The sequence below is a fragment of the Takifugu rubripes genome, chromosome 14, assembly GCF_901000725.2.
Source record: "Takifugu rubripes chromosome 14, fTakRub1.2, whole genome shotgun sequence".
Taxonomy (NCBI): domain Eukaryota; kingdom Metazoa; phylum Chordata; class Actinopteri; order Tetraodontiformes; family Tetraodontidae; genus Takifugu; species Takifugu rubripes.
The window spans coordinates 13,271,007-13,287,113 of NC_042298.1; the positions used below are offsets into that span (position 1 = coordinate 13,271,007).

Here is a 16,107-nt window from a genome sequence, read left to right on the forward strand (position 1 = left end):
AAAACACCTAAATATTTAAAACACTTGATTCTTCCCTGTAAAAGAGACATTTTATATAAATGAAGCAGGCTGCAATAGAATGCAAAGTTCTCTTTCTTCATAATGATTTCAGGTTTTATTTCAACAATTATAAGACCAAGACTGCTTATTAGGACCAAAACTGCATTGTTCATTTAAGGGTTACACAATAGTCACACAGTCCACACAATATTGCAAGAAAAAGCAAAAGTTCCTTGAAAGTAAAATTGACTATTTTCTATGTTCCAAGATGTGTAAATGGAATGCACAAATTTCATTTGCAGCTATTTTGTGACAAGATGGAAAAAAAGAAAACAACCCAGGGACACCGGGTGACCCACATTCCGACTGAAAAGCGGCTACTTGCATAACTATTTCAATTTACAATTTCCAGCACAAACGTAAAGCTGGAGTCCGAGGTCACCATGTAAAACCAATTCCATCTCGGTATTTCAATCTGTGATTAAGGTCTCGGAGCATTCCACTCTTGGCAACCTTAAATATTTTTTCATTCTTGATACCAAGTTTCACTCCAACAAAGAGAAAAGAAAAGGGTTGCCAGTTTTCGTGTGTGTGTGTGTATTTTCAGTATTTTGTTGGGTTCAATGTAAAACCCAACACGTATCCTATTCAAAACCCATTTTTGGCCTTGAAAAATGAACTAATACTTATACTTTTGGCTGGGTTTTTTTTTTTTTTACCTGTTTTCTGAAATCCAATTTTCAGAACCAAAAGCACTCTTAAGAGTCTGATCCAACTTGAAAAGTCACTAACGACTCAAGTTATTCAATACTGGACTGTTGAAAATGTATTGAATGGAGCAGAGGTAACAAAAACATAATGACGGAACCTTGAGCGAGAGGGAGAAATGGAAACAAAGCATATAGGTCAGAAGTAAAATCTGGAAGAATATTGCAATGTTGCATACTGTTCATGAAGTAAAAATAGAATCTCATCATCTATTGAGAAACTGAAGGACCCCACAGCCATCTTTCTATTAACAAAAAAAAGGGTCTCTTTTGAGGGTCTGTCATTTGCAGCAGAGGACTGTTCAATGTAAAAATCAATAAAAAACTCATTTATTTATTTTATACCTTGTCCTTATTCCTACATCTCTCAATTAAAAAGAATAAAACAACATATTGTTGCCTGATTAAGAGTCTGTTGTGGCTGATTTATGTGCCGCTAAAACACAATCAGGGATCGGTCTGGATTAATTGTGATTAACTGGCAGGGGGAAAAAAATGTAAAAAAAAATGTGGACATCAAACAACCTCAGTTGGCGAGTAATCTGAAAAATGATTGACTGCACAAACCCCATCTGACAGTTCTTTTACCAGCTGGAATCTGTCTTTTCCAGAGAAATTGAAAAATGCAGTTGGGTTAATGCCGCCGGTGCTAAAATACATCACTTCAGAGGACAACTGCTCTCCCTCCATCTCTGCAGCAGCACTCAGTGGATCGTCTAAAGCTGCGGACTGATAAGACGACCCATCTGGTTTCATCTTTAAAAAGGTGGCCCTCGCTCCCGTCGGATCAGGGTGGGGGGTCAACATTTGCAGATGCCCCGCTTTTGTGAGTGCGCCGAGGCTTTGGTACTCGGCCGTGTCAAACACTCTGCAGAACAGAGCAAATTAGAATGAAATATTGACTTCATTTATGAATAAGTGGGGCTGAACGGCCCCATGTCGGAGCCCCTGCATGCATATTCAGTTGATGGAAACCTTTGGATGGGTCATTTCTCTTAGCTGCTTCATTAAAGAGTGAAAGTCAAAAGTGCAATACCTCCAAATGACAAAAAGAAATAAAGATGTATGGATGGGGAAAGGTGGCTTTTTTTTGTGTTACTCCAGCTAAAAATTGAAATGTTGCTCTAAAAAGAGGGGTGCTTGCACTGAACCCCATGGCATATTTGAATAAAGTGCTCGATTCAGCTCTCCTGGCACCTACAAAGAGCTCAATCCTAACTCTAATTTCTAACTGGGACACCAGCATCGTGCATTTCCAAAGGCTGAAGGGTTTATTAACGTGCCTCGTTGCTGTAACTGTTGGAGGGCAGACACACTCGCAGCTCGGAGGAGAACGGCGATGTGTGTGGCACGTACGACAACAAATATGACTGGAACCGCACCGTAAAGGCGCCGGGGTCAGGTTTACCAGCACCTCTGTGGTTAGGCTGAGATTTAAGTGACTCATAAATGTATACGGTTGGCCGAAGCAAAACCCTGGCGCTAGAACAAATCCTTTGAATTCTGATGGTATTTTGAGGGGGGGGAGAAGGTAAAAGAGTTACTCGGCTCCCGTTCCCTAGAGACAAGCTGGCCATGATGAATGCTGCCATTAGGAAAATGACTTGTCTCAAATGTCAGACTGTAACCAGTGTTTTCTAGAATAAAAATTGATAGCATATGAACACTTTTTTCCCGTTCTCTCTCTTAAAATGTTCTTGCCAGGAAAGTGCAATCAAGTCTAATTATTGTAACTGCCTGCCAATTGTGACATCGTCACTTTTAAAAAAAAAAAAAAACCAAAAAAACATTGTAATTAGAGTTTTAAGTTGAACGTGTTGCGATGGCAACAGCTCACTCGACGATGAAGATGATGACTGATGAGCAACGTCAACGGCACCAAAGATCAGAGACAAAGTTTTAGTGTTTTACATTAAATAAAAGCTATAGCGCTCGAGAGATAGTTTCACCAACAGTCGGGGGATAATGGCTAGTTTAAGTAGAGACTGAAATAAAATAATGGAGTTTGAAGTGAATGAGCAGCTGGAATGTCAACAGAACCAGGACCGAATACAGACTAATGAATGGATACTACAAATTTTCCATGAAATTAGTTGGGGATGAATAGGAAACAATTCAAAAGGCCAAATGGCAAAACAGACAGCATTTCCATGGACACCTGCACCCAGAATATATTTGACTTCTGTATTTCTTCACACTGGTTCAGCCTTGCCATAAATACTTGATTAAATAGTCAGCTTCTATTGAAGTAGCGCAGCCGCTGATCTGCCGTATCAACAGAGAGGCAATATTTATTCAAAAAGAGATTTTAACATCAAACCACTGTAATCAAATTGGATTTGAAATGTTTGATTTTAACAGATTTTAAATTGAATGATTAAAATACGAATATTTAGAAATCGACTTTAAGGCAGTGACGGCGAAACATGATCTTTTTGTTCTTAAATTAAGTTTGTAGAGGTAAATTGATCAACAAAAACCTACAACTTCTGTTCAATGCTTCCATTTGAAGCAACAAAGAACCTCGAGACTCCATCTCAGGTTTCCAGCGCGAACAAATTTGCACTTCAAACCAGTGGCCCCGTTTAATCAGCTATTGTGCATGCCCAGTCAACCACTGCAGGAGTTCTCAAGCAAAATCTCAGACTGAGCCACACAAAGCTATCTCTGATTATACGCCGGCCCATGGGGAAACTTTATCAAACCGCTCTGCTTCCTGCAGAGAAAGACCAGGTGACTTGCAAACTACTCAATTGGAAGGCCGGATTCTTTTCCGCGTGCGGCGAGGAACCACGCTTTGATCCCGTAAGAAAGGCAGCTGCATACGCCTCTCCAGATAGGAAAGCCACCAATCGGGCCTCCACTTCTTCTCCACCAATCAGGTCCTCGTCTCCAAGCCTATTTTTTTTTCTTTTTTCCTCTACATGGTGATTTCTTCCCCCCTTTGTAACACACTGAATGCATGAGCTGCAAAACAAATAAACGGCTCTTTTGGGATTGAAAGGAAATAAAAGCGCGCTCTTACTCACCCATCTCATTGTCCGACTTATTGTCCATTTCGGTGTCTGTTAGCGTGAGCGCCGAGTTGGAGCGGCTGGAGAGGCACGAGTTCTGCCCAGATTTGGCCCCCGTTCCCCATAGCGTCATGGTACGTTCTGGTGATGCAGGTTCATGATTCTCTGTGGCGACGGGTCCCCGGGAGTAGCTGCTGAGGGGGTGCGAGAGGCCGGTCTCGGGACAGGGAGCCAAGCCCCTGCGAGCGGAAGGCTCGCAGATCCCAAACTGCCTCAAGGAAAATGTCTGCCCTGTGAGTGACATAAGTCGTAAAGGTAACAAACCGAGCAACAGTGCGGGTTAATGGCCGAGGGCAGGGCTACTTAAAGAAAACACTTAACCTAAGAGCATTGTGGGAGGGGAGGGGTAATTGCTAAATTAAAGCCTCAGCAGCATCCTCCCAAGCTACTTAACACTCATCAACTTAGAGAGATGCCCCATAAGCATCTCCCGTGTCTCAGATGGCGGGGCAGCACCAGCTATGTTCCGCAGGAGACGCATCTCTGATGACCTACTTTGATTAGACATTTAACACCTAAAAAAGGAGGAACGTCAAAGCGTCTTGTTTTCCTCCCAGCATATGCATAATTTACCAAGAAAATACAACTCTCCATTTATTATTCATCCATTTCAGACAGCCTGTTTCATTTAAAAATAAATACATAAAAAAAAAAAAAAATCATTATCATAAGTTTGTTGTTTCTTCATTTGTATTTACTGGAGGCTGTGCTGTTTACTGGAACTGAAATATCGAGCCGGACTATCTCCGCATAGAATTAAACACATTCTTTTAAAAACAACACAGGAATGGGGGATAAACAGAAACGACTAATGTCAGCCTCGTTAGGAAGCTCCGGGACGAGCAGGAAGGGTGAATGCATCGCCCTGAGAGTGCATCAGCTTCTAACACTGTATAATCATCTCCACGCGTGATGTTTACTGCCTCTTTCTCAGCAGGACACCGATCACTCGATGCTTTTCAGACTTATATGGTGCTGCAATCTCTTTTATCCATAATGGGCTTTTTTCTTCTTGATCAGGACAATATCAACATACTAGAGTTGAAAAAAACAAAACTGATCTTAATTTACACTTTATTAAATGAAATTATCGATGACGGGTAGCTTACTCTCGTCTCTCTCTCTCTCTCTCGCTCTCTCACACACACACACACACGCACACACACAAACACACACACACACACCTAATGTATAATGTTAAACCTGACATTTAATCCAGCGACATAACAGACAATAAATGTCAGCATTTAAAACAACAACAAAAAAAAGAAATTTGGGCAACTTCATCATAATCCCATTGATTCCACAAAGGGTCCTAATTAGCACCAAAGAAAAGTAAGGGAGTAATGGATAGATTTTCTAATTGCAATTTTATGAGGCAAAGGAGCACCATAAAACAGAACAACTGCTCAAACTTTTTAATTACAGGAATCAAAGCAGTTCCTAACAGCCAATTAAAGAAGGGGGTTATTTAAGGAACCTTGTTATTTTAATACAGTTCAGCAGGATGTGGCCATTATATCAGGTCACAAAGACTCACGGTCAGCGTGTGCACTATAACCCCTCCTTTTTTTTTTTTTTATACCTTAAACGTGTGCTTAGCAGCATCGGGACATGAATTTCCAAGGCTGACTTTGAGCTCAACATGGAGGACTGTCTCCAGCACCATGGTCATGACTATCTGGAAGGTTGTTGGATTCCCTGGTTGCACGAGGCCTCTGGCTAAAGCTTCACATTAACTATTAAACACAGCTATATTTAATATTGTTGTGTGAAAGTTCCTCCGTGATTCCATTAATGTTTTGGCTGTTTTGTTGGTACATACGAGACACCCCCCACTTCATGTAAACTGGCAATTAGCTAATGCATTAAATACATTTTTGTCTTTTTTGCAGTAGGAATCAGCACAATATCAATGTGAGAAGAATACTGATTTCTTCTATTTTTCTTCCCATTTTTTCAGCCACTTAACTAACGAGGAGATGTAGCCGTGCGCTTTGACCTTGAGCAAAGCCTAAAGTGTCACGTGTTCTCTCACCTGGTCTGCTGTACTCTGCGCTCTCCTTGTGGACCATCTCTTTGACTCTTCCTCCAAACAACATCCGTGAGGGGTCATGGTCAAAGGCCTGGAGGGTTTCACTGGAGCTGTAGGACTTCTGGGTGGGGACGCGGCAGGCTCCCTCCTCTCGGTCAGCTGAGGAGCCGGTGTATCGGCGCTCCTGATCGGTGTCTCTCTCGCAGTATATTTCTCGGTCTCTCTGGCTCTTGGAGAGCGAGCAGAAAGGCCGCTGCTCCCTCACCCGTTCCATTCTGCCTGCATGCTGGGTATCCAACTCCCTCCCTTTTACCTCGGACACTCTCTCGAGGCGCTCTCACGACTGGATTATTTCACTCTTTTTTTTCTCTCCCCCCTCCTGCTGTTCCTCCTCCGGTTGTGATTCTTGTTGTTTCCCCTCCCCGACTCTGAAGCTCGGTCACTCACTGCTTCAGGCCAGTCAGTCACTGCACCTGCAGGATGAGACACAGATAACTATAATCCTCCCGCCACGTCGTCAAAACACTTGATGGAATGTTTAACAAGCACACTTCCTCGCCTCTAAAGTAGTTCGATTCTAATGCACTCTTATTCCTCGACTTTTTTGTATTTTAACTGAAAAATAAAGCCCCGTTAAATTTTTCCTCACTTGACTTTAATTGGCTAATAACATGAATTAAATGTATTGGCAGTTATAAAAGTTTGGAAAAATAAATGACAGATATGATGAAAAGATTTAAAATTTTTCTTTTCCCTGCATTTCAGATATAGAGTCATGGTTAATTTGTATGTCATTTTTAAAAATTTGTATGAATTTTTGAAAAGTAAAACTTAGAATTGGCCAAATTACTCAGTAAGAAATAGGCTTTTTTTTTCTATTTTTGACAAGTATGTACTGCAATTAAATACTAATATATAAATTTATAATAATATTTATTTGTATGGGTGAGTTTCCCTTTAGTTGATTGTAACCAGATTTTATCTTTAATTGTGGATCCACATAATACACAGTGGGTTTGGAGCTTGCTTTTTTTTTTTTAGTTTCCTCCTTTTTCTCAAATTTTCCTCCATGGTCCGATGTGTTAACTAACTGATGTGCATTACGCCGTTCGGTCAGTTATTGACACAAGAATCCCAAGCTTCATTATCATTTTAACTTTTAATTGGAAGTGTGACTTAGTGGCTAAAAGAATTAGCATTTTAATTTGGCCTGTGGCATTTATTTTTCGAAAAAGAAAAAATTTATATGTGTGTATGTATACGGTATATATATATATATATATATCCAATAAAATGCATCCATGTTGTTCAAAATTCCAAAAATACTCTTGCCGTTTCTATTTTTAGTCATAACAACAATTAGTTTTTCACTCCTAGCCATTTATTCTCATAGTAAAATCCAAAAATGTTTGAATTTCAAGTAAAACACTAGTTTTCAGTATCACCACCATTTTATTTGAAGAGTCTGTGAGTGGCCCAAAGCACAAAATCAGGCTCTGTGCAAGTGTCAAAATGGAAAATTAAAAGAACAAAGTCTTCCAGGTGGATTCAGCACTCAAGAATGTGGACAAAGGGGATGAAAATGTGACTAATCCCTCCCAAAAAACCCTTGAGTTGAATGTGTATGGGAGCCCTGGTGTGCCAGGAGTGTTTATTACCAGCCATTTTCCACTGCGCTGAAACATGCACGCACAGAGACGCGACATGCACGCTTCCATTTCTTTCATGGCAGAGCTGTAACACAAGAGAATCAGACTCCTCCTTTCCCCAAATGTGATCCAGTTCACTTCACATCAGGCATCAAAACCTTCCAATGGAGCCAGGAAGGTGTACTATCACCGTACAAGAAAGCGCCACCCATGGGTAGACAACCCCCATCCCCCCACCCAAAAATAAAGTCTGCGTTTGGTTGGTGTGCAGGGTTAAGCGGTGATGGAAAATACGAGCTTTTTTCCCTATACTTCTCTCTGAAAATCATTCTATACCCCCAACGGGTTCAGATGCAATCACTGACACACTCCTGCGACCCCGACACTTAACGTTCCAACACACACGTGCTTTACGGTGCCACAGGACGCCTCACTCACACCTAATCACTTTCAGGAAATTGTGCGCGCACACGTCCAGATTGGCAGATTGATGTCCGGGATGAGTGCAAGCGGACACGCCCAGAGGCCTCCCTGATTACGATAACCCCTCTTTCTTTATCGACTTGTAAAGAGATTCACTGTCTGAGAAACCATCTTTGCAACAGGGCTGCAAGTCCCCCATCGCCGTCTCTAAAGGAGGAGTAAGATTTGTGTCCTAATCAGCTCTAAGCCCTCGAGTGGCCAGCCGCATCCGCGTCTAAACATCGCTGTTTCACAACAGAGGACTTAAAAGAGGCCATCCTTTTCTCATCGGCGTGCCCTGCCTGCACCCCCACGCTGCACGTGGGTAAAATATCAGCACACAAGACGGACATACACGGTATTTGAAACTGCTTACAAAGGTCAGCGAAGCTCCTGGGAGAGCTCAAAGCCCGCTTTGAGTTTTGCAGGTTTTAACTGGAATAAGGACTAGACTACTTAAAGCACGGGCGAATGAAAGCAGGTCTGTCTTGCCTTGATTATGCAAGATCTGCCAGCTCTGCTCCATTCCCGGTACACTGATGTACACCGAGCTTTAGCAACAGTCAGAACGAGAGGAAAGCAAAAAAAAAAGAAAAAAAAATTCTTTACTAGATCCGTGTTTGTGACTAGATCCGTGTTCCATTTTCAAACCATTGACTTCTATTCTTACCTTTGATCGGGAAGGAGAATAGGGCCAGTCAGTCACCCGTGACCGCTCAATGGAGCAGTCGACAGTGCAAAATTAGTGTCACACAGAGATCCTCTGGTGAGCCAGCAAGGCACAGAAAAGGACACTTCATGATCTACGTAGTGCAGCTCTGCACACATCCCAATGAGTCCCCTGCCAGTTGAGTACAGTCCCCACGACGCCTGGTACTGTCCTACACCTCTGCACTGCTATGAAGCAGAAACCATAAACCATCTGTATAATATGCCGCAAGAAATGTGTCCAAGCCAATTGGCTCTACTGGGCCATTGGAGAGGTTTCAAGGACTGAAGTGAGATTTCCTTCTTTCATATTCGATACAGACTTGTTCATTAACGGCTGCGAGCAGGCCGCGCGCAACCAGGGAGTTGGAGAAGATGACGAAAGACGAGCGCGCCTTTAAACCAATAAGTTGTTTTATGCCGACTGAGTTGATTAAGAAAACGATTTTATCAAAGTGCCAAGAAGAGCACATGAATCGGATGTGCATGGATAGATATGAGGAGAAGCCGCTTTCTAGGTAGTGCGGGATCAATTAGTCACTTCATTAATAATTGAAATGATTCAGCACCCGATCAGTGGTTTTAATTCAGCCAGTGCAGCTTGTATTTATTATGTAGTTTAGATCATATTAACATGCTTCTTCCACTCGCTTCTATTGAACGAGTCAAGCAATCTTGGAAGTGGGTCTGCCACCAACTCTGGATAAAATATTTAAAAAAATATATATATATATTGATACAAGGTCAATGTCCAACCAGTAGAAAAGTGACATCAGGTCAGAGAGTCAAAGTTTCCATCTGGACAGATAGAACCCCAAACACAGATTTTTAAACAAATACATGTGCGAGCGGTTATTTAAGGTCGACAACATAAGCGCAGTGGAAATAATGAGTCATTGAAGACTTCGTTTTTAGCCGGGGCTGAAAGACTTCTTTGCATGACTAACATAATATAAACACGCTTGCTTATAAATGAGCTGGCATACACACTCCTGACTTCAGCATACGAAGCATTTTACGAAGGTGGAGTAGCCACCATGGAGTAGAATGCTGAAATGGCAACTCTTCACTATTCCTTTGTTTGGTAATTATATTTCCTCCGGGGTTCCTGTGCAAGTCAGCTCAGATCTCCCTGTCGGTGACCTCTGTAAATAACTGTAATAAAGAGCGTCGTTGTCGTCACCGGTATGTCCCTCTAAGACAATTCACCTGTCACCGCAACACCCCCTCACGCCGCCGCCGCCGCCCTCCACCTCATTTTATTGACCATTTGCCGGAGCACGGATCAGGCTGCTCGCAGCCGTGGGGAGCAGTGAGAGGGGAGCCGCTGAAGATCAGCGCTGGATCCCTCTAACGCAGCCAGCACCTCCAACAATAGCCGTCTCTGACAGCTTTGCATAATTCATCTTGTCGAGTCCCTCTCTCCTTCCCTCCTTGATGCTCCTCTCGCTCGCTCTCCTCTTTCAGGCTTTTTTCCCTCCTTTTTTCCGCCTCTCCCCCGTGCCTCGTGGCAGTTGGTGAAGGCAAGAGGGAGAAGCAGGGCAGTGTTCCATCAGATGCTGCCTGTTTCCCCCATGACACCAGTGATTCTGGAGACACATGAGTGTTTGTCTGTGCCATGTTGCCAGGCCCTGGGAGTTCTGCATGCCATCTGAACAGGATTGGGTTGATTTCCTTATTGGGGCTCGATACCCAAATCCCTCGCTGCAACATGAAGTGCGGCGTCATTACTTGAAAATACACAACAATCATGGCCCTCCTGATAGCACAATCAATTTTTGATTAGCTTTCTATTTGTGTTCTTTAGAGATCTGAACTGCAACATTTCCAAGAGTCATTTAAATATGATTAAAGTAAAACAATTTTCCTAAATTGTGTCTAAGGCTGCGCCTTCAGTCACTTCAGTTATTAAATCATGAATCTTTTAACAAAGTACAAGCAGCAATCCAAAAACAAAATACCAACATTAATGTAGAGAAGCAACAATAGAATCTTCAACAAGACGCCGTGGAGACTTATGACATACAATAAAGTCATTTGGACTAAAATTTGAAGGGAAAAAAGAAAAGACATTTTCAGGGTATCTCACGTCCTCATATGTGCAGCCACTAACCAGAGACGAGTGTAAAGAAAGTGATAATGGGACTGAAAATTTGAGCAAACAAAGGCAATTAAATTTCAGCGGCGGCTACATGCTTAGCATACTTGGTGACGGATGAGCTTACCACACTCAGCGAGGCTCTCAGCAAAGATGATGAAATCCTGCTCCATCCCCACTCCCTTGTCTAAGCGAATGATGCAGTGGAGTAAAGTGATGCAAATGTCTGGTGCAGACACATCAGATTACTCCACGTACATTTAGCGTCACATCTTTCAGTTTCAGGAACTCTTGAGAAGAACGTTAGTCCAGAAACAGCAGTAAAATGCAAATAATTACAAAGTAAAACCTTGAATAGAAGTCATGGATTTGAACTAATTTATATTAGGAATGCCCCCGATCCGATCAGTTGAGCGGAAATCAAGGACGGCCACGTAATTCTCAAAGGATCGGGTGGGAAAGACATTATGTTGTCCATACATCCAGGCTGTATACACGAAATATTTGCAGAAGGTGGAGCGTGGGCGCAGAGAAATATACAGTGGACCAGTGCTAGTGGTGTCATTAAGGCTTTATGCTGCATATTCAATGTCAACAAGTAGGCATCTAGTAATGTACATTTCAGTGTGTGGGCGTACTGTTCAGGCAACGCAAGTGGAAGTGAGCGGAGCCGTGAGCTGGTCACTGGTAGGCCTCGGAAAGGGATGCATAAATCTGTTCAGAGTTTCAATAATGCTCTTTTTTTTTTTTTTTTTTATTCTTAAAGGGAGAAAATTGGCTATGTTAATTCTTTCTTTTTTTTTGACTGCATTGTAATTTGTCAATGCAGTCAAAAACTCAGATGTCGGAAGATGCCAGGTATCGGCAGATCCTCAAAATCAAAATGACTGACAAAAAAAAAAATTGAATAGAAGAACATCCCTGATTTATATTATCATGATTATCGTCACTGGCTAGAGCCAGCATCCAATCCTGACCATTTTATTATTTGCCTCTTTGTCTGCGTGAAATAAATAATAAAAATCGACATCTGCCAGTGCCTGGATGCAACATAATAAGCCGAGCAGGGATGTTTACAAATCCCCCAAATAACCCTTTCACCAGTGACAGTATGAGTTATGTATTCATTGAATCTTGAGTGGGAAAACTGCGACCACAGGCAAAATCATTTTTTAATATAATTGCAAGGTGTGGACAACTGGGATATAAAAAAACATGGCTTTATCATGTTTCTTCAGTAGTATCTTTCACTATCACAAATAACAACAGCAGGGCATTCAGTGCGTTCACACAATACATGCAGGCTGACAGCATTTACCCATACCCAAGGCTACAGAACTAGCTGTATTAAAAAGAAAAACACTCCCTTTCATATCACACACCCAATTACACCAGGCAGCCTTAATTCAATGGGCCACAGTATGCCATTTTCTCAAATTGGTATCACAACAGCTTTATTTCACACGAGGGATCTGAGGAAGAAAGGATGTTCATGTACATTGACTTAATTGAAACTCTCGTAAGGGGCTGTCAACGCTTCAGCTAATGCACATAATAAACCGCCACCATGGTGTGCTAAAATAAAATCACCTCTACCCGCTGTGATTCACAGACCAATCCGCGATCAACCCGCGATCATAATCCTGGCATCGCTGCAGCTGCTACGCAACAATCAGTCAAAGGTGGGTGGCTGGAAGAATGAGCGTCACACCGTATCTGTTCAAACCACACTGGACTATATATAAAAGGTATAAAAAAGGGAAGATCGTGAAAGAGATTAAAGAAGATGTCGCTGATTTTCCAGACAAACTATTTGAAATGCTGGGAAGCGTGCAAACCCACCTTCCAGATAAAAATTCGAATACACCGAGGTGTTCCAAAGGGCCGACATTGGGTGTCATTCAAATGCATTTGGGACGATTGTACAGCGGGCCAACGCCCCCGCCCCACACACACACACACACACACACACACACACACACACACACACACACACACACACACACACACACACACACACACACACACACACACACACACACCGTTTTAAATGTGTACAAGCACGGTCAGACAGGATACACACAGCAATCACGTAATAGTTGGAAACAGCTAAAGAGTCTGAGGCAAAGCTTCAGCACTGCAATTGCAACGCAACATTCTTCGCCATCACGGTCCTGCTGTGATTGCTGGAACGTATCAAACCTGACCTCAGAGCAGTTTGAACCAGCAAGGAAGCACAACAATGGGGCTCTAACAATACCAAAAGCAATCATGTGAAATTAGAAGTCCAACTGCACGCACCAAACGACTCCAGATTTTGCACTATATACGGAATAATATATTGACTGCCTTCCTCCTACAGAGGAGAAACACATCCAGAAAGTGCGCGATTTTATTCTCTCGTCAGCGTTTTAAAAGAGTATGTAGGTCATGAAGGCACACCATCAGAATACTGAGAGACTTATTAAAGAAATATCAGCCTAAAAATCCACCACCATTGCAGTGGTTTTCCATACTTCCAGGGGTGAAACCTGTCCGCCCCGCAGCCAATGGATACTCTGCTCTCTTGTACCCCTCCGAACATGAAAGATTACTGACCTGTGCACCACTACACTGTCTCAGAGGCACTGGATTTACACCCTTCACTGATCTGATATTCACTATTTTCTCCTTCTTCTTCACCCGCTGACAAACAAAAATGATGGGGGACGTATTGCTGACTGGCTCCCCGTATGATCAAATGTCTCCACCTTTTTTCCCCGTCTGTCAGCTCTTCGTCTCCCACAGTTTTCAGCTTTGCAGCGGTCGGCTTGGAATTATCGAGGCCGTCATGCAGCTACATGGACAACAATCGACGGACGTCCAGCTGAGCTGTCCAGGCACCACAAAAGACCAGCTCCCAGCCCCCTGGCAGCTGAAGCTATTCTGAGAAACCCGCATTAGAACCGATCATGAATTTACCCAGGACAAGAGCTAAAACCAGAGGAATTTGAGCAAAGGACCGAGGTTTGTTTCAGTTTTAGGAGCCACATCCAACAATTTAAAAGATGAAATATTTTGGGCTTCATTCTTGAAACATCCCAACATTATGCATAGCTTAACAGTTTAGGTATTTTTAAAATGATGAATGTAACTGGCTGGAATAAAATGAAAACTCTTTGTGCGGGGTCCCCAACTTTGACGCAACACAATCTGTGCGCACGTATCAAACTATGTCTTAAGTGCACAGTCGGGACTGCAGAGCCGGAGGTACTTTTAAGGGAATTAGACTTGGGAATCCACACTAAATAAAATAAAACATGATGGTTGACCCAGCAACCCTCATTAATTGATAATTACCCAGATTGATTTATGAATTCTATATTCAGAAGCCTCCCACTGCATATTTTCCAAATCCTTCCTCATTGCTGAACGGTACTTCACTTGACAAACCTTTTAAATTCTTGGGGAAAAAAATTGCTTTAATAAAAATGAGTACCCTTCTGTTTGGTTCTATTTTTGATTTCGAGCAAAGGAAAATATTTGAAAATCACAAATAACGGCGGAGATGATGCCACGAGGGGTCAGAATAACGTTTTAAAGTTGTGAAATAACTTGTCATTAATATTTCATTGCGAGCCAAACAATACACACTCATGAATAATGAAGCAAAAGTGCGCAGTAGTTAGCAGCAGCTCTTTTGCTTAGCGATGTCCTCTAAATTATTTTGAGGCTCTGAATGCAATGTGTGCATTTCGCAGCGCTGAACTATAGGAGCAGCGCAGGTATTCACCCGGGGCAATTTTCAGAAGCAGAGAGCACAATTCAGTTCTATTTTGTTCACCCTATGACAGAACAAAGCACATTTGTGTTGTTCTCCCCGCCAGGCTCAGCTCCACACACAGGGAGAGTTGTAGTCCTCCAAAGGCCCGCTCCTCAATCTTGCCACTTGGTCTTGACCCAGAAAGTCCAGTAGAGCATGCTGAGCCATAAATGTTAATCTGTAGGTTACAGAAGTGCGAAGCAGTGCTGTTACCAGACAATATCCGTTGGCCAATCATGGGGGGAAGAGAAGGGAACCTTCATCTTCGCCAGCTTTGGCCAAAGAGGAGCAACAATGTTCAGAACCAAACCAAGACTCGAAACATCGCCTCCCTCCATAAAGGCAGCACAGGCCATCGCCAACAATGCACTGACATGAGATGCAATTCATGATATATGGACCTGATATATAAGGTCATATGGAGCCTTGTAGCACAGAGAATAATCTGTGCAATCAAAATACATAGAATCTCCAACTGGAAAATATGTGTAAATCGATCCAGATGAGCATAAAAATTGACTTATTTACTGCAACTTGTTGAATTGATTATGTAGGGTACATTACTAAAATATGTAGGAAAATGGAGGATATACGCATTCATTTCAATTCCCAGTTTCAATACCATCTGCTATGATTTCTGCGAGAAGGTAAAGCTCTTTTTTTACTTCGTAACAACCCCAGTGGTAATGCATCAAGTGCTGTCATTAAATATCCCTGCACTAAGCACATTTCAAGAGCATGTAATCCCCTCCCCCCAAATCTGAGGGTGACTTTCAACAATAATTTGGCGTCGTGCAGGAATAACACTTTCGCCATAGTTAACTTTGCCTCGTGTTTTCAAACTTAAATAATCCCTCGCATTTAAAGGTGGTTAAAGGGAAATGTGTCTGCCTGTTGATGGGGGGGGGGGCATCCCAGGGGCTTTTTCCCCCCTTTAAATAAGTACTTCAGTATTCCTTCATACATGCTGTACTTTCCGCACCAACAATTCATCATCACGTCTGTCTGCTCTCATGGGAAGATGGGGGAGACCGGGAAACTGTAGAGGGGAAAAAACTGTGGAGTGCGGCAAACGCTACGGCCTGAAAGACAGCGTGTTAAAAGTAACAGATTAAGGGGCAGCTATTATGTAAAGTAAATATGACAGGGAACCAATCTGTCAAGCCCAGGGAACTGTGGGTTGTTTGTCAGGGTGCATTAACCTTCACGTTGTGTAGAAACTGGCAACTCAGCCATGCTGTTTGCCATATCAGGCATCATAATTCCTTCAGGGTCATCTGCGGTGCCATTTTTGGCATCAACAGGTAATAAGCGTTATTATTATTGGTACAGGCTGGAGCATCAACTCCCTTTTCATATCTAACAGATGGATCTTGCCGGAGTCATTTTTACACTGGCAGTGAAATAATCTTGATTGCTCCATAATAATCTATAAAATTATTTAGGGCCAGCATTCAAGCTGGTATTATCCCTAAAGGAGGCTGCTCTCATCACATGGAATATTAAATTCTC

At 42.4% G+C, this 16,107-nt stretch overlaps 1 protein-coding gene across 8 annotated transcripts in view; it reads right to left on the reverse strand.

Annotated features, from left to right (window-relative positions):
- LOC101062192 (teneurin-3) overlaps positions 1-16,107 on the reverse strand; it is a 121,541-nt gene that overhangs the window by 102,999 nt on the left and 2,435 nt on the right. For all 8 annotated transcript variants that reach the window (XM_029847092.1, XM_029847096.1, XM_029847093.1 and 5 more), the window contains exons 2-3: positions 5,880-6,349; positions 3,797-4,072 (exon numbers count right to left, since the gene is read on the reverse strand). In XM_029847092.1, the coding sequence (XP_029702952.1) occupies positions 3,797-4,072; positions 5,880-6,150 (547 nt within the window). In that variant the 5' untranslated portion in view covers positions 6,151-6,349. The remainder of the gene's footprint in view (positions 1-3,796; positions 4,073-5,879; positions 6,350-16,107) is intronic.